This window comes from Peromyscus maniculatus, chromosome 14 (genome assembly GCF_049852395.1).
Source record: "Peromyscus maniculatus bairdii isolate BWxNUB_F1_BW_parent chromosome 14, HU_Pman_BW_mat_3.1, whole genome shotgun sequence".
Lineage (NCBI taxonomy): Eukaryota > Metazoa > Chordata > Mammalia > Rodentia > Cricetidae > Peromyscus > Peromyscus maniculatus.
In genome coordinates this window covers 52,368,022-52,386,770 of record NC_134865.1, presented here as the reverse complement: position 1 = coordinate 52,386,770, position 18,749 = coordinate 52,368,022, and the positions used below count along the sequence as shown (strand labels likewise).

At 50.1% G+C, this 18,749-nt stretch overlaps 1 protein-coding gene and 1 long non-coding RNA gene across 2 annotated transcripts; one reads left to right on the top strand and one right to left on the bottom strand.

Annotated features, from left to right (window-relative positions):
- Positions 1-6,828: 6,828 nt before the first annotated feature.
- LOC143268458 (uncharacterized) lies at positions 6,829-8,933 on the bottom strand. Its single transcript, XR_013044401.1, has 2 exons — positions 7,218-8,933; positions 6,829-6,996 (listed from the first exon to the last, which is right to left on the bottom strand). It is a non-coding gene; the product is annotated as an uncharacterized LOC143268458 (long non-coding RNA).
- Positions 8,934-9,049: 116 nt separating this feature from the next.
- Positions 9,050-14,681, top strand: Zfp36l1 (ZFP36 ring finger protein like 1). Its single transcript, XM_006973106.4, has 2 exons — positions 9,050-9,575; positions 11,874-14,681. Exons 1-2 carry the CDS (start codon positions 9,519-9,521, stop codon positions 12,831-12,833), a joined length of 1,017 nt encoding a protein of 338 aa, XP_006973168.1. The 5' UTR covers positions 9,050-9,518; the 3' UTR covers positions 12,834-14,681.
- The last annotated feature ends 4,068 nt before the right edge of the window (positions 14,682-18,749 follow it).

Genomic DNA, 18,749 nt, shown 5'->3' with positions numbered 1-18,749 from the left:
AGGCTGCAAGACTTTTCTGCTGCCTTCGTCTCCAGCCCCCGAAGTACAACAACACTCAGAAGCTGGGCCTGGCAGACATTACTGCAGCAGAGCCAGGATGCTGTGCACACAGCCACCCGTCCCCCTTTCTGTTTCTATAAGCGGCTGGCATAAACCCAGTGAAACCACCACACCCATCTGAGGATCAAGGTTCAGAGCAGTGGGATTTTCACCCCAAAAGCTCTTCATTTTCAGAGCCCAGAGCTTTTTGTTTGAATTGTGTTGGAAATGGAATGCTTTTGATTTAAGAATCATTCTTTTACTGCGGTCCCCTATTCTCCCAGATAAATGCTTTGACACTGTGAAAGGCTTGCTAGGGAGCTGGTCGGGAAATGCTCTGCACCTTCAAACAATCGACTCTGAGGCCAGTGCCTCGGTGGCTCTGCTGGGTATTTACTGTTGGATTATTTTTTGAGATGTCTGAGCACATTCAGCAAAGGCCCCTGCTCTCTGTCAGGTAGGGAAGTAAGCTGGTTAAGACAGCAAAACAGACAACATCTGGGTCTTCACTTTTCCCTTACTAAGTTCTTACTGAGGCCCTACTATGTGCTGAGCACTACGCCAGCACTAGGGACTGAGTTGAGAGCAGAGAAAGCCTGCTTTCATGGCACACACATCTTGCTGGGAGGGGAGATGTTAAAATGTTAACTGACTAAGGACAACTAGCAAGGAACAGCATACTTAATGCATGCAGGAAGATGGACGTTTTCTTCCCAGGATTAGAAACCAGGTGAGGGCATCCTTACACACCTGCTCAACACCAGCAATGCACCGGAAAGGAAGACATAATCATCTCTATTTGCAGACAACACGGGTATCTACGTTAAAAACAAAACTCCACCCAAAATCTCCCAAGGAATCTACCAAAAAGCTCCTCATATAATCAAAGTGATTTGTTTATAAGCTCATAGGAGACAGAACACAAACCTCAACTCTATTTCTATAAATTATCAATAAATGACAGGAAACAGATTTAATTACAAGAGTTCAAAAATGAGAACTATTAGGTACAAAGCTAACAAAAAAAAACACAGCATCTCTACATTAAAAGCTATAAAACACTACTAAATTGTCATGTGGTACAGACTTGCAGTCCTAGAACTCAGAAAGTGTTGGAGGAGCATTGCTTTGAATTCCAGGAAAGGAAACCCCAACCAACCAAACATAAAAACACTGATTAAATAAATCAAGTGTGTGTGAGGTGTAGCTCAGTGGTGGTGTGTGTTTGGCATGCTGGGCTCAATCCCACTCCGTCTCCGTCTCCTACTCCATTTCCCCCCAATAAAAAAGGCCTAAATAAACACATATACCATATTCATGGTTAGAAAATCTTAGAAGTTATTTTATTTAATGCGTGTTATTCTAGGGATTGAATCGGTGACACTGTGTATTGAAATGTGGTGGTTTGAATGAGAAATGACCCCCATAGGCTCATATATATATGAATACTTGGTCTCAAGTTATTGGTGTTGTTTTGGGAGGTTACAGAACTTTTAGGATGTAGTGCTTTGCTAGAGAAAATATGCCACTTGGGCGTGAGCTTTGAGAGCCTGTCGCCACACCCCCTTTCAGTTCACACTCTCAATTTCATGTGTGAGGAAGTGTGACCAGCCAGTTTCTCGCTCCAGCTGTGCTGCCATGACTACCCCGCCATCATGGACTCTCCCTCCGTAGCCACAGCCAAAATAAACACTTTCTTTCCTAAGTTGCTTTTGGTCATGGTAGTTTATCACAGGAACAGAAAAGTTACTATGCGAGCGGATGTTCTGCCACTGAACCACCCCCCCATTTCCCAGTGGGACATTTCTGCATAGATAGACAAAATGATTCTGAAATCTGTAAGAAGGCAAAGGAATAAGGATAAGATAATGTTAAAAAATAAGAAAACGTTGGGAGGAATAATAGTCTTTGATTTTAAAAGCTACTATAATTGAGTGGTCGGTATTGATGATTTAGAGACTCAAAAGTACAGCATCTGAGTTTTGAAAGATAAGACAATTACACAGAGAAATTGAACTCTTTCCACCAGTGCTGGGACTGGGCAACCACAGGCAAAACAAAACAGGGAGCTTCAACATACGTCATACGTCTCATGCCTTTTTTAAAGACTGATTGACTTAGCCGGGCGGTGGTGGCGCACGCCTTTAATCCCAGCACTCGGGAGGCAGAGCCAGGCGGATCTCTGTGAGTTCGAGGCCAGCCTGGGCTACCAAGTGAGCTCCAGGAAAGGCGCAAAGCTACGCAGAGAAACCCTGTCTCGAAAAACCAAAAAAAAAAAAAAAAAAAAAAAAGACTGATTGACTTTATGTGTATGGTTGCTCTACGTCCATATGTCTGTGCACCAAGTGTGTGAAGTGCCGGCAGAGGCCAGAAGAGGGCGCTAGAAAGCATGTCAGAGGACACCCTGTAGTCCGCTCTCTCCTTCTACCACATGGTCCTTGGGAAAGAACTAAGTCAGCAGACTTGATGGCCAGCACCTTTACTTGCTGAATCATCGTGCCCACCCAACACTGGGGGTCTCAGAAGGCATCTCCTACAGACAAGGGGTAACTACTATGTTAATGTAGGAAATGAAGGATGGTAGTGCTCAGACATCCAGAAAACAAACAGTGAGCGCTGAGGATGTAGCTCAACCAAGAGTGGCCTAGCATGTAGGTTTCATTCCAGCACAGGAAACAAAGACAGAAGGAAAGAGAAAACAGTAAGATAGCAGAATGAAGTCTCCCTTCACTATTGATATTTTCAATGCAAGGGAGTAAACTCTCCAGTCCAAAGACAGATCAGCAAAATGGATAAGAAAGCCCAAGACTCAACTACATGTCCCTTAAAAGGGACTCACTTTAGATCCAAAGACAGACAGAATGAAAGTGAATGACAGAAAAAGATTCCTCAGGGGCTCAAGACACACGAGGCTCTGGGTTCCATGTCTAGCACCAACAAACAACAGAAAAAGAAAAAAAAGAGAGAGCAGACAGACTTCAAAAGACTGTACGTGGGCTGGCAAGATGGCTCACCAACTGACGACCCGAGTTCAGTCCCGAAGGTTGTTTTCTACATACACGTGAATCAGTCTCTCTCTGACAAACGTGTGTGTGTGCGCGCACACATACACACACACATACACACACACACACACACAAAATAATAAATAACAATTTAAAACTGAAGTTTCTTGTGTTTGAATAGTTTGAACATAATGTCTATAATATAATATAAATTATAGGAGACTAGGATATATTAATAAAATATTCAAAACAGCAATAAGATAAACATTTGTTAACATAATTTAAAAATATACAACTTCTAGAAGAAAACAATATATATTTTTTTTCACCAGAACCAAGGCTTGAACCTATGGCTTCACACCTGTGCTGGGTATACCCTCTGCCACTGAGCTCTATTCCTAGCCCTTTAGTTTTCAGTTTTTGTGACAGGGTCTTCCTAAGTTACCTAGGAAGGCCTGGAATTTGACCCTCCTTTCTTGTCCTCTATATTAGCTGGTCTACAGACCTGTGTCATCAGGCCTGGCCAAAACAGGATCTCAAAGGCATGGGTTGGAGAGTGCGCAGCTGTGAGGCCAAACTCATGATCCACTAGAGATTCAACTGCTAAATCAGAATTCACTCAAGTTAAAAATCCCTTTTGTTTTTGGTTCTTTTTCTGTGAAAGATACTTTGTTAAAAGGATGAAAAGGTGAGGTTCAGGCCTGAGAAAATACTTTCAAATCACATGTCTGACAAAGGAATTGCATCTACAATATATAAAGAGCCCACAAATCTCAACAGAAAGAAAATGTGCTAAAGATGTTAATGGAGGCTTCACAGGAGACAGCTAACCAGGACCAGTGTGGTTAGCTATTAGAGAAATGTGAATTGAATTACACACACACACACACCACACCACAACAAAACACCCAAAACAAACAAACAAACAAACAAAAATACAGGCACTGTGCCTCAAATGTCTGAGGCCAGCTAGGGCTGCTTAGTGAAATCTAGACCAGTCCGGGTACAGTAAGCCCTTGTCTTCATCCAAACCAAACCAGATGCATGATGGTATATCACTGTACATCTACTAGGATGATTAAAATTCATTTACAGCCTCAGCAAAGCAACTGGAGACATATACATACACCTGCCAGAGATGCAAAATCGCAAAAACCACTCTGCAAAATGGCTTGGTAGAGTTGGGTGTGATAGCACAGGCCTTTAACCCCTACAGCTGGGAGGCTGAGGCAGGTGGATCTCTGTCAGTTCCAGGACAGCCAGGGTTGTGTGGAGACGGTCTCAAAAACAAAACAAAAGGTTTAGTCATTTAAAATTTAATTTTAATGTACAACTACCATATGGCCCTAGAAATCTCACTTATTTACTTACAATAGGGAAGTAAGAACTGTGCTTACACACAAATTTGCATATGAATATTTATTGCAGTTCTATTTCAAGCCCAAACCTGGAAATAACCCAATGTCCCATAGGCTCATGGTAGTCCCATATGAAGACAGAGAGCACTCATATATAAAATACATTAATAAATCTTTTTTTTTTTTTTTTAAAGTAAAAGCTGGAAGGACTGTGAACTATCACATTGAAACTACTCAAGGAAACAAATAGTCCGTGAAATATGAGAGAAGCCAGGTTCTTTGTCTTGGTGAGGCAGGTGTGCAGCCAAGACTATTTTCCATAGGAAGTGGTTTGAGCTAGGTTCTAAACAATGGTTAGGAACTTTCTTCGGCATAATCCTGGCACCTGGTTTGGTTCAAAGTCATTCTCAGCTCTATAAATTGAGTTTAGGCTAGTCTGCAATTCATGAAACTCTCTTAAAAAAATGAAAAAAAAAAATTAACCAGGTGAGGTGTGGTGGTAAGCAGTAGGACCTCTGTGAGTTTGAGGCAGCCTGGTCTAAATAGTAAATTCCAGGACAGCCAGGGCTACATGGGGAAACCCTGTCTAAAAAATAAAAAAATTTTGGGTCACTGATTTCAGACAGGATTTGCATGTGCAAAGGCCCAGGGGTAGGAGGGAGATGGCTTTAAGAGCACAAGAGAATGCCCTGGGGGTGTGGAAGTGCTTGTAGTGAAAGTCAAGGTCGCAGGTCAGGCTGGACCAGCGCTCTTCTGGCTAATTGTTCTTCTCAGCCCCAGGCTAGGGGATACAACCAGGGAACTACGGTTAATCGAGAGTTTCCAACTTCTCTTCAGGCTGCTGAAACAATTAACCTAAGAATGGAGGTTTCAATAGCCCACTTAGGAGCCAGCAAGGCATTCCCTCTGCCAGACTCAGGGTTGGACTCTCTGGTAGTCCTGGTAGGAGGTACCTTCACCTCTTCTGAAGGACGCAGGCCCCAGGTGATGCTACCTTTACAGTAGGATCGGGATGACTCTGCCTGGTTCTGGGGGACACGACAGCTGAGTGATGTTCACTAAGTGCTTTGAGGTGCTCAGGACTTGCAGACCTCTGTTCTAAGACTCCCCCCCCCCCCCCGCCCCCGCATCTAGTGTTTGCAGAAATACTTGTGGCAATAATGAGAATATTCAGAAAAGTTACACAACGGGTTCTCATGCCACAGCCTAACCCAGGTCTTCCCCAGGTTCACTTCAGTACACAAGTTTGAGGCCAGCCTAGGCAACATAGCGAGACCTGTGTCAATAATAATAAAAACAAATCGGGCCGGGCGGTGGTGGGGCACGCCTTTAATCCCAGTACTCAGGAGGCAGAGCCAGGCGGATCTCTGTGTGAGTTCGAGGCCAACCTGGTCTACAGAGCGAGTTCCAGGACAGGCTCCAAAGCTACACAGAGAAACCCTGTCTCGAAACAACAACAAAACAAACAAACAAACAAACAAAAAACCCAACAAGAACAAGAACAAAACACAAAACAAAACAAAAAAATCGCAGCTAGAAAAAGCAGAATCAAAATTTGAATCCTGAATTGCTCAACGTCCATGTCTTGGACCCACGGGGGGGGTGTGTAAAATGCAGATTGCTGGGCTCATCCTAGAGGGTCTCAATCACTGCGCCTGGCAGGGTCCACAAACCCGACAGGTAATCCAGATGGCTTCTCTCGGCCAGATCTCCCTTTACCCTTTAACCCAGGGACATGGAAGCTACCCTCAGGTCTCAGGTGTAGCAAAGGGCCGGGAAGGGGTCAGATTTCAATCCGAAGATTTTTGGGGGAGATTTCGCAAATGACCTGAAACCTGGGAGGAAGTGCAGCCCCTCTGGGCGCGGGGAGGCGTCGCCTGGCGCCGATGACCGGTCCAACCGTCTGGGGGGTCCGCAATCCGGCGCCGCAGTCCCCTATCAGCGAGGTCGACGGGTTCGCCCCGGGCCAGGCGAGCGCACACAACCTCCTCCGAGGACTTTCACCATCCACCCTCCCCTGGACCCGCGGCTCCACACCTCGCGGCCCCGGACCCACCCCAAGCCCAAATACCTGCGCGGCCCCGGGCGCGCGGACCGGAAGTCGGCGGCCGAGCGGCGCCCCTCCCGGGCGGAAGCGGCGACGCAGGTGGAGGCGGCGGCCTTGGGCGGGCGGCCGGGCGGGCGCGCGCGAGGCCTGCGCTCGCGTCCCCCGGAGCCTCGCGGCTCGGCCGGGGCTGGCCGGGTACCTGCCGCCCACCTGCGGGGCTCGGCGGCCTGCCTCCGCGCCGCGCCGCGCTGGCCGTGCGTCCCAGGCGCAGGGTCAGCGAAGGGTTAAGGAGCGCTCCCTCCCTCCCTCCCTCCCCCACCCCGGTCCTCCCCCCCTCCCCCGGAAAGTCCCCTAAATGACGTTGCAACCCGACAATTAGAAAAAAAAAAGAGTTTAATTATAGAGACGGGCTCTGGGAGCAGGAACAAACCCGGGCGGTCGGCGGGGCGGGTAAACAACCGGGGAGCGAGCGCGGAGCCAGCGCCCCGGGGAACGGGGGAGGGGAGGCCCAGGGGAGCTGGGAAGGCGCAGGAAATTCGAGGAATCGCTTTTTGGAGAGAAAAAACAAAAACAAAAAAAAAACCCAATTCTTTAGGCAGCTCGGGGTGCCCCAAGCCCTGTCCTCCGCCTCCGAGGGACAGCACTATCCCAGGAGGACGCCCCACCCCGGCCCCGGTCCCCCCCCAGCTGAGCTTCGCAAACACAGCCCGGGCGGGTGGTGCGGAATGAAAAGCCGAAATAGCTTCACATCAGGACTCTCAGACTAACCTTGTGGTTCTTAACGCACCCTGTTCTGTCCCGAAATCTGGAACTCATTACCTCATCACCGAGAAACTGCACGAAATCCGCACACACACACCCCAACCCCCTTGGAGCTGGGGAAGGGAGCGAGCAAACCTCCCTTTAAAAAGAAACCTACACATCCGAATGATTTAAATTAAGGTGGATGGAAGTTATTTCCCTTTCCCGGCGCTTGCCAGATTTCAAGAAAAGATGAAAAATGGGAGCGGGGGAGGGAAGCAACCGGCGGCTGGACAGCAGCAAGCAGAAGAAGTCAGGAGCCGCAGCCGAGTTAAAAATGGGGGCCATCAACTCAAATTGTTGGAGACGAGTCAAGCAGAGACCCCGCAGGGAATTACGTTAGGTTCGTGGGCCGCAGCAAAAGTTGTGTTGTTTCGCAAAGTTGAAAAAAAAAATGGTTTCTAAAACAGTTGTGATTTGGAAAGTTTCCCTGGGTTTGCCCAGAGGTTGGCGATAAATAAATGCAGTTTAAAAAAAAGTGTGCGTGTGTGTAAGAAGGGGTGGTGCGGCTCGAACGCTCTGCTCCGCCCGCTCCGTCCTTTCCAGAGAAACGTACCCGTAATGGGGTGACCTAATTACATCGCAATGGAACTCGCTCCTAGCCACTCGGCTCACCGGGTTTCATAACAGACCCGGCGGCCTCGAGTGCTGGGAAGAAACGTGCGAGGCCGGGGCGGCGCGGCCGGCGATTTCCGCCCGGGTCTCTACTCCAGCACGCGAGCGGGTGCGGGTGGGAGGCAGCCAAACCTAATAGTAAATAAACACATAGTTCGCGGTTTTTAGGGGCGGAATAATTCATTGAAGGCCTTTGGGTTCCGTGGGTCCCATGGCTTGGCACCCCCAAACAGGGCATCGTGACAAGCCATATGTTCCGTTCGCGTGGGGGCGGGAGAGCAAGCAGCAAGAAGCTACAAGTGGCGCTTCCCCCACCTCTACCTTCCTTCTTACCAAAGTTAACTTTTTTTTTCTTCTTCTTCTTGTTTTTAACATTCGGGGATGTGTGGAGGAGGTAGCCCAGATTCAAAGCGCGCGTGGAAAGTGACTCGTTGCTCTTTTATTTTTGTGAGCCGGAGGAAGAGGCGCCCATGAAAGTCTGGGTTTTTCTGTCCTAAGGTTAAAGATCGGATGTGTGTGAACGAAGCGCCCCATCTAGGTCTGCTTAAACGAGGTCTGCCCCGGCAGTGGTCTTTTTCGCAATGCCTCCCACCCTACCGGGAGAGCGCCGGCTGCCGGCCCAGCACGCGTGTACACGCGCGCCGCGCGCTAAATCTTGATGCGCTCGCCCCCGCCAGGCCAGGCTCTCCCGGAGGGAAAAAAAAAAAAAGTTTTCCTGGTCGCCCCCACTCCTCCGCACACTGGTGGGAAACCAACAAAACTCTTGGCTCGAACATTTGGGGTGCTCTGAATTCCTAAACTCCTCGCCCAGCTCGTTTTGCGGTGTGGACCTTCGGGAAGTCAGGGAAAGGTAAGTCGTGCGGACACTTGGAGAAGTTTCAAGGGACACCAGCTCAAGATGGAAACCGCAGCCCTGGCCCGCGCAGGACCAGCTTCAGCTCCAGCTAGCAAAAAAAAAAAAAAGAGAGAGAGAAAGTCGAGCCCGCCTTTCTGCCCGACGAAAACACACACACACAGAGACACACACACACACACACCCACAATCCCCCCCCTCCCCACCCAACAACACAACACCAGAACTCCGAAGGGGGTGGAATGAGTGATGTCACAGAGCCGGGCAGCGAGGCTGACAAAGGGTGGGCGCCCCTCCCCCTCCGCCCCGCCCGGCCCCAGGGAGGGGCGCCCCCAGCGCCCGGGAGCGGAGCCCGCGGACTCGAAACTTTTCCTCTTTAAGAAAAAAAAGTTGTGCGCCGCTCCGAGTGGTTTTTTTTTTTTTTTTTTTTTCCGCCTTCTTTCCTCCTCTCCCCTCCCCCCCCCTCTTCCTTTTGAAAGTTTCTTTCCTCCCCCTTTACCCCTCCCTCCGGCTTGACCGCATGGCTGATTCAACCTCAGTGTCAATCAACTTTTTTTTCCGCCTCCTCTTCTTCATTTAAATAAGTTTAAAGCTCCTCCCTCCTCCCCTCCCCACACTTAACCCACAAAATCTTATAAATTGGGCTTTGCGCGCCGCAGCCCGGGAGAGTCAGAAAGGCGAGGGGCGCCGGGAGCAGGCGTGTGGGACTCCAGACCGGAGAGCCGGAGGCTGCGCCTTCCCCGCACCGGGACCTTCACGACACGCCAGATCCTAGCCCTTGCCCCGTGCGAACGCCCACGATGACCACCACCCTCGTGTCTGCCACCATCTTCGACTTGAGCGAAGTTTTATGCAAGGTAAGGTAGGGCGGAGCTTTTGCTTTTCGAAAGTTTCTCGTGTGCTGAAAAGAAACCCTAAAAGTTCGGGTCTGGGGAAAGAAGCCGCGTAGAGCGAGCGAAGGGCTTTCACGGTTTGCGTTTTCCTCCCCCGTGAAGGAATTTGGCCCTGTCCTCCCTACTCGGGAGTTTCGGGTCCCAGGTAGAGTTCCATGTGAATTTGGGAGCAAAGTTCTGGGCGACTGCTCAAGTTTGCCGGGCAAGGGCTGGCCCGGGGGTGCGGAAAGAGTGGCTTGGATTGGGACAAAATGTGAAGGATTCTTTCCTGCGTGGTGTGCTACTGGAGCTGGGGTTCGGTGGGCTCCCGGGGTGCGCTCTGGGTTTCCGCGCCTGCTGGAGGAGGAGTTCGAGTCTGCCCGACAACTTTGCTAGCCGGTGGTGTAGGGTCTCTGGAAAAGCGATAATATCTCAGAAGGATATTTGCCTGGGAGAATTTCCCTGTCTGCCATGGAGAACTTAAGAGGGGCCGATTCAAGGTTTAAAGAGATGGAGGCAAGGCGAGTTTGTAGTGGAGTGAGTTTGTGCCCGCCGCAGCTGGGCTGGGCTTCCTCCGCGAGAGCGCTGGTCGGTCAAGCTGCAAACTTTGGGGTTGCAAGTGGCTGCCTACCTGTGTTGTGAGGCACTACAGCTCGCCGATTGAAGGACAGGGAAACAAAATGTTGCCAGAACTCAAGTTCCCGCCAGTTAGGATTTAAGAGGGCTGCCTCCTTAAATGGGGGGTAGTTTGCCAGTCTGGTTTTCGAAAAAAACAAGTTATAAAACCGGAATGTTCCAGGAGTGCGGTTGAAATGTACAACTCCATGGATGTTAATTTTCCCCCCTCACTCTGCTTCCCCCCAACCCCCCTCCCCCCCAATTTGAAAGGATGAAGCTGCTAGGCTACTTTTAATTGCTGAACTGTTTTTGCCTTCCCTTAAACACGTCGGGTCATGTTCTTCTCTTCCTAGCTTGCTGCTGCTGTGGGTGCAGCTGCCAAGGCCCCGAGGCTGCAGGGTTGGGGCGCAGGGGCGTGCTGGGGCTGAGGAGCAACATCAAAAACTTTGAATTTTCAGCTTTTCCCCCCTCCCTGCGCTTCCCCAAGTCTATTTGCCCTGGCGGCTGCCTGAGCTCCTGAGCTCCTGGGCAACTCCATCCTTCTCCTTCTGGCTGCCCCGCTCTTTGATCTATTTCTCTTTCTTTTGCCCCCTCCCCCCGCAGGACTTTTTAAATGAACCTCATTGTTGGGAACCGGCTCTCCACTGGGTTCCTGTAATCCGCTCGGTGGGGTGGTTGCGGTTACAGGGTTACTGATTCCCGATCCCCCGCTGCTGATCCTAAGGGACTAACTTTAGCATTTGCACAATGACACCCACATGTGTCAGGGGCCTGGAGATAACTCGCAAGTCTCCCACCCCCACGCTTTCTAAATCTTAGGTAGTTTGAGCAGGTGACCGGGGCTTGGAGCCGCTCTGTGTCCCCCCTGCTCAAGCCCCCCTCCTCACTGACTGCGAGGTGTATGGGGATGGGTGTGGGGAGGGAGCTGGCGCTTTCTCTTGCATCTGCAGCTTTGGTTCAAGATTAAACACCAGTGCTCTTATCCAAGTGCAAAGGCATCTTCCCAGTGAAGGGGGTGGGGAATGGTGGGGGAAACCCCCTCTCCCGGGTACTCTTCCAGAAGCTTGGGGCTTGGGGCCATGCATGTCCCTCTTCCCACATCCCAGACTGGGCCCTTCCTCAAGCAAGGAAAAAAAAAAAAAAGCGCAGTTTGAAAACCTGTTGCCAAAGGAAGGGTACACTTGTGGAAGAGGAAGTGGAGAGTGTGGGGCCAGATTGTGGGGGAGGGGGGGGCTAGCAGGGACTGACTGGGAGGATTTGGCTCCTGTTAGGTTTTCTTCCAGGGGTTTACCTGGTTCTGTTAGGGGGAGAGAAGCTGGAGAGGACTGCCTTGTGTGAAATAGTCTTGAGTTGAGGAATGTATAAACAGGACTTGGATTTTAGAGGGGGAAAAAGTAGCTTTAGGGACGAGAGGATATGAAGCTACATTATCAGGGGTCAGTATGGAGCAGGATGCGTACATATCCCCCCCCCCCACACACACACAGGGGCAGGATTTTGTGGTTTCTCATGAGCAGTGCCAAAATAAACCCAGGTGGCTCCCTTTAGAGAGAGAGACTAGCCTATCTGATGAAGGGGTACTGTCCTTTGTGGACACCATGCCTTGGCCTCGTGGGTGTCCTCAGCCACTCACCGGTCCTTTTCTCCTCCCCTCCCTCCCCCCAGGGTAACAAGATGCTCAACTACAGCACTCCCAGTGCTGGGGGCTGCCTGCTGGACAGGAAGGCAGTGGGCACCCCTGCCGGCGGGGGCTTCCCTCGGAGGCACTCGGTCACTCTGCCCAGCTCCAAGTTCCATCAGAACCAACTTCTCAGCAGCCTGAAGGGTGAGCCAGCCCCGTCCCTGAGCACCCGCGACAGCCGCTTTCGAGACCGCTCTTTCTCCGAAGGGGGCGAGCGGCTGCTGCCCACCCAGAAGCAGCCCGGGAGCGGCCAGGTCAACTCCAGCCGCTACAAGACGGAGCTGTGCCGCCCCTTCGAAGAAAACGGTGCCTGTAAGTACGGGGACAAGTGCCAGTTCGCGCACGGCATCCACGAGCTCCGCAGCCTGACCCGCCACCCCAAGTACAAGACGGAGCTGTGCCGCACCTTCCACACCATCGGCTTTTGCCCGTACGGGCCCCGCTGCCACTTCATTCACAACGCCGAGGAGCGCCGCGCCCTGGCCGGGGGCCGGGACCTCTCCGCTGACCGTCCCCGCCTCCAGCATAGCTTTAGCTTTGCTGGATTTCCCAGTGCCGCTGCCACCGCCGCTGCCACAGGGCTGCTGGACAGCCCCACGTCCATCACCCCACCCCCCATCCTGAGCGCGGATGACCTCCTGGGCTCGCCTACCCTGCCTGATGGCACCAATAATCCCTTCGCCTTTTCCAGCCAGGAACTGGCGAGCCTCTTTGCTCCTAGCATGGGGCTGCCCGGGGGAGGCTCCCCCACCACCTTCCTCTTCCGGCCCATGTCCGAGTCCCCTCACATGTTTGACTCTCCCCCCAGCCCTCAGGATTCTCTCTCGGACCAGGAGGGCTACCTGAGCAGCTCCAGCAGCAGCCACAGTGGCTCAGATTCCCCTACCTTGGACAACTCAAGACGCCTGCCCATTTTCAGCAGACTCTCCATCTCAGATGACTAAGCCAGGGTAGGGAGGAACACCCTGCCTCCTCCACCTCTCCACCCCGCACCCTATCCCATACCTTCACCTTCCCACCCTCTTAAGTTTCCCCTCAAGCCCTACATTGATACATTTAAGCTCAACCCCTCCCCCAGAACCTTGGTATTTTGCCTGCCCACCCCCACCCCCCACCCCTCCCCAACATAAGGACAAGTCAATTTGTTGGTAGCTTCTTCTGGCTTGAAAACCCCCTCCCTCCATTTCATAGCCCACTTAACCACGCATAACAGAGTCCCATATTTGTCAGTAGATGCCTCTTTTTTTTTTTTCGGCTTAAGCCTTAAGTGCCAAATCACAAAAGAAAAAGCAGTAACCGTTTACAGAAGCAACTTAGTGCCTTGTTACCTAACTTTGTCACTGTGACTACATTACCTCTTCAACGCCAGGGGGCACCCGTGGGCCTCCCAGAGCCTCTGCCCGTGTGTGGGGGGGGGTGACCCGCAACCAGCAGCTCCCCCAGCTGGCGACACAAGTGCACCTTCCTTTCAGTCTCCCGCACTCTTCTTCCTCTTCCCTGTAGTTACCCGCCTCCCTCAGAGAATTGTTGCTGGACTTGGGGTTTGGGGGAAACCTATTTTGACATTCAAAACCTTTTTTTTTTTTTTTTTGTTTCCCAGCCCGACCCCCTGTTGACTATAATCTTGCCCGGGTTGTGTAGGTCTTCAGGGAGGAAGGTTGAACTAGTTGGACGAAGGTTTTGACATAAGTGGGACTTTGTGATTTAATTTTTTTTTCTTATTTTTTTTTTAAGTGGGGAGGAAGGGGAAACTAGATGGACTATGAGAGACTTGATTTTGGTGCTAAAGTTCCCCAATTCATATGTGACATCTTAAAAATGATAACAAAATGAGAGAAAAGCTAAGGAAAAAAAACATGTAAGGGGTGAGCAGTTAATGGTATTCATTCCACATACAATATCTGTGTAAAACGATTTCCTGTAGAAGTAGCTTTAATGGATTTTGCTCTAGAATACCTTAGGTCTACCTTAGAGCCCTCACGCCATGCTTTTTCCCCTGGGTTTAAACTTCACCTAACTTTCAGAAATTGGAGAGCAAAAATTTTGCTTGTCACTGCACATCAATATAAAAAAGCTTATTTAACTTATCAAAACGTATTTATTGCCAAACTATGCTTTTTTTTGTTAATTTTGTTCATATTTATCGGGATGACAAATCCATAGAATATATTCTTTTATGTTAAATTATGATCTTCATATTAATCTTAAAATTTTGTGACGTGTCTTTCCTTTTTTTCCACAGTTTTAATATATTATTCTTCAACAACATTTTTGTAACTTTACACTTTTTTTTGGTTATTTTATTTTAAAAAAATGAAAAATTAATTTAAAAAAAATGCAAAAAACTGTTGGATTATTTATTTTAGAAATTCTCCCCTTTGTGTTGGACTGCAAATTGAGTTTCTTCTCCTTAGGCCTTTCACAGGTAGGACTGAGAATGTATGTACCAGTTCTGTGACAGTACAGAAGGAAGCCACCTTTTATGTATAGCTTCTAAAAGGGAAAACAAAAAAAAAGAGAGAGAGAGAGAAACCCTTTGACTTCATGTGCCCATCTCAAGACATTCCGCTCGCAGATTCGAGGTTCTGGATTCCAGGTTGGAGTTTTCCAATGCTAACATAAACAACTGGCACACACACACATAAAGATGAATGTAATTATTATCCTCTTGCTGGTCACTACCGTCGCTTTCTACTTCTCTTTTCTTTGTGTGAATTTATTTAAAAGAAAAAAAAACTTTTTGTAACGACTATTTGCAGTTTAAAAATCAATAAACCCCGTTTTTCAAGAAATGATTTGTCTAAAGGCTTTTTTCCCTCGTGTGTCTGGGACCCTCAGTGGAGGGTGGGCAGTGCGGTGGCTGGTCTTTCGTCCTGAAAGCCCAGAGCTCTGGGTATGGATGCTGGAAGTTCACTCAACTTGGGTAGGGTGGAGGTGGTGGTGGTGTTTTTTTTTTTTTTTTTTTTTTTTTTTTTTTGGCGAAGAAGCCTGCAGAGAACAAGTCTGGGGTAACCTTGCTCACCTATGTGGCCTTGGCTACTTTGGGAGCTGTAACCCAGGTACTTCCAGTTTTTCCCATGTGGTCTTCCTTTGGGGGATGGTCAGGGAGCTGCTGATAAAGGGGATGTAACCCATGCCACACTGGCAGGCCTGGATTGGATGCTCTGGTAGGCATTAAGCAAGGTCCAAGGCTCTCAGTAACCCCCTGAAGGGAATATGGAAGGACCGTATACCTGGAGAGGAACCAGAAAGGATGCGAAAGGGCAGTCTGCACCTAGATCTGACTGGAGGGCTGTAAAGGAAGCATGGGGATTAATGTAGACTAACAGGAAGTCAACAATTCCCACCATTGGAGTACTTCTTACCTTAAGTGCCATGAAAAATAGGTAGGTGGTTAGGGTCTCCTTGGTTAGAAATCCAGCCAGGCCAGTTGTAGTGGTACAAGATTTGCTGTGTAGGATTTGCTGAACGAGATCCAGGCAGGAGGACCACGAGAAATCCAGCCGGGATCAGATAACCACTGGAAGGTGATTCTTCACTTGTGAGAAAGGAGTTGGGTCTTTGTAAAGAGTTAGGTCTGGGAGGACTGAGTCTTGGGTAGGTAGAGATAATATTTGAGTCACTGGCTCCTCACATTTAGTAAGTTTTAAGGTTGAGCAGTCTCTGCCTTCACGCCAGTGGCCTCCACATACGTAAATCTGCTGCAGACACTGTCCAGTCCAGAAGGAACAGTATCTGGACATGTCACCTTCCTAGAAGATGTTACTGAGTGTCAGGGGTGTGAGACACAAATATGGGGACCATTTCCTTTCCCAAGGCAGGGGCTGATGATACAAGAAGGGAAAATGCAGTCCTTGAGCCTGGGATCTGAATGAACCCAGGCCTCTTACTCCTTAAGAGGAGCACTAAGGGGTGTGTGTGTGTGTGTGTGTGTCTGTCTGTCTGTCTGTGCATCTGAGTGGGTGGTGATTTTCCATTCTGACTAAAAGCAAAGACGGTTAGTTGTTCATCTTGAGTTCACTCTCTGTACACACACACAGAGAACCCATTTAACTCCTCCTTTCACGATGTTGCAAGTTGGGTTCAGAGGGGTCTCACAACCACCCTGAACATCCTCCTTTGAAGTCGGTCTCCAGAGTTAGATAACAAAGGTGGGCATTGAATCCAGGAGGCCCTGGAAGGGTGGACAGGCAAAGGGAGGCTCCATGTCACCTAAGGAACTGGCTGTGTGTAGACCCTAACCCCACACATATCCCATCTAAGTGTCTCCACAAGGAACTCAGGGCTTCAGTTTGTCCAGGCTGCTAGCCTGATTTCCTACTACCTAGGTCCAAACTGGTAGAGCCTGAAACTATGTAGGGAAGGAAGCAAGAGCCCTTACAGCCCCATTATTTTCCCAGCATATTAGAAAGGGCCTTGGCAGTGCCCCTAACCATTAGGCTACCAGGAGATCCAGGAAATGTGATTTCACAGCTGGCAATGGAGGAAGAACCCTGCAGTGAGAGCTGAAGATAAGGCCCCACACAAGGGGGTACATGGACCAAAAGACTTATTCCTGCTTTGCCTGGGTACCAGGTCTTCCCTAGCCCTGCCTAGGACCCTGGGCTATCTTTGTGTGGCTTGTACAAGATTTCCTTTGCTGGTCAAGGCTTCAGGGCTGCCCTGCTGGCCATCCTTTGGAGCAACTCAAAGCTATGAGCTCCTTGGGCCACTGACCTTTCCTGGTCTTTTTTTTTTTTTTTTTTTTTTTTTTTTGAGACAGGGTTTCTCTGTGTAGCTTTGCGCCTTTCCTGGATCTCGCTCTGTAACCCAGGCTGGCCTCGAACTCACAGAGATCCGCCTGCCTCTGCCTCCCGAGTGCTGGGATTAAAGGCGTGTGCCACCACCGCCCGGCTCCTTTCCTGGTCTTGATACCTCATCATCAGAAGGAGGGTAGGGGCCCACCGGGCCTCAGAGATCAGGGTTGCTCTGAGTTTTGCCAATAATTGGGTCACAAATCTCCAGGCATTTCAGGGAATAGGTTTGTGTCTGTGACATGGCAAGAAGGACGGCCATGGCACCAAGAAGGAACGAACCTGTCTCTTGGTGTTGTTTTTGTTGTTGTTGTTTTTTTTTTTTTTTTGGTTTTTCGAGACAGGGTTTCTCCGTGTAGCTTTGCGCCTTTCCTGGAGCTCACTTGGTAGCCCAGGCTGGCCTCGAACTCACAGAGATCCGCCTGGCTCTGCCTCCCGAGTGCTGGGATTAAAGGCGTGCGCCACCAACGCCCGGCTTTGTTGTTGTTTTTCAAGGCATTGTTTCTCTGTGCAGCCCTAGCTGTCTTGGAACTCACTCTGTAAATCTGTAAATCGGGCTGGCCTGGCCTGCCTCTGCCTCCCAAGTGCTGGGATTAATGAGTGTGTCACCACACCTGGCCTTGGTTTCTTCTTTTAAAAAGGTGTGATGTGTGCACGAGTGCCTCAACTTGCACACGGATGTCAGAGGATGAAGGGTGGGAGCTGGCTCTTTCCCTCCACCACGTGGGTCTTTCCGACTGAGTGCAGTTCATCGGGCTTCACCGCAAGCCCCTTTACCCACTGCGCCATCTCCGCAGGCCGGACAACCTGTCTCAAGGGTTTACCGTGAAGACCGAGGGAACATTGAGTAGCAGCAGTTTCCAAAGGACACCGGGTAGTTAGTATTTTAAGACCTCGGTGTACTAACTCGGGTGCTCATAATGATGCCGTGGAGGAAGGTCCACAGCATCCCAGTTTCCTTTCTGTTGCTGTGATAAGATACCCTGACCAAAAAGGCAGTGTAGGGAGACAAGGTTTGTTCCAGCTCACGGTTCTGGGTTATAATCCATGGCAGCAGGGAAGGTCAAGACAACAGGTACTTAAAACACTGGTCACATCAGAGCCACAGTCAGGAGCACAGAGAGCTGAGAGCATGCAGGCTAGTGCTCAGCTAGCTTACACTCCACTGTCCAGGACCCCAAACCAGGGCATGGTGTCTCCCTCTTTCAGCCTGGGTCTTTCAGTATCAGTTAAGACAATCCAGACAATCCCTCAGAGAGATGCCCGGAGGCCAACCGATCTGGACAATCCCTCGTTGAGACTTCTTTCCCATCTGAGTCTAGGTTGTATCAAGTGGACACACTGACCAGCATACACAGCACCCCCACTTTACATGGAAGAAGTGAGACACAGAGGAGCTCATCAATTTGCCATACAGTGAGAAAGTCTCAGGACCTGAATCCATTAGCCCACTAGCAACATCATGACATTTTACCACTGTCCTGTGGAGTATCATAGGCAGGCACACTGAGGCCATTGGACATAGTTCCTGGCACACAGTAACTACAGATCTCCCAGGGTCAGGTTGCTGTCTCCCTCACCCTTGGTGGTGGTGATCTGCAGAAGCTGAAAGGCACCAGCTGGATTGGATGATTCTGCACACACCTTCCCCCAGGGTCATGAGCTCATGGCCCACGAAGCTCTGGATTGGCATGTTCGGAGGAGGGTGCTGGGAAGAGGGAGCGGGCCATCCCCTTGGACTTTCCCCTTTCTGTCTGCTGTGAGGTGGCTTCTGTTAATGATCAACAGACCAAAGGGTGCCCTGGGTGCCTCGGGGAGTTGGCTCTGAGCCCTTCTTCCCCCGGGGTCTCCCACCCCTGCATGTAGCCAAGCATTTAATCATGTCTGGCTGGACTGACTGGAATGCTACCTGAGTTCAGGGGGAGTGGCAGGAGGTCAGCAGGGCTCCCTCCTGCTGCCCTGTGGCTGCCTTGCAGATGGTCCTGACGAGCGAGCGAGCGAGCGAGCGAGCAAGGCCTGCAGGTTCAGAGAGCTACGAAGAGGACAAATACCTTGGCTTGTTCTTGA

Excerpts from the sequence above, each read along its gene's own strand:
- Zfp36l1 (XM_006973106.4), top strand. The coding sequence starts at position 9,519 with ATGACCACCACCCTCGTGTCTGCCACCATCTTCGACTTGAGCGAAGTT. Across the intron at positions 9,576-11,873 it reads TGAGCGAAGTTTTATGCAAG|GGTAACAAGATGCTCAACTA; the intron begins GTAAGGTAGGGC and ends CCCTCCCCCCAG.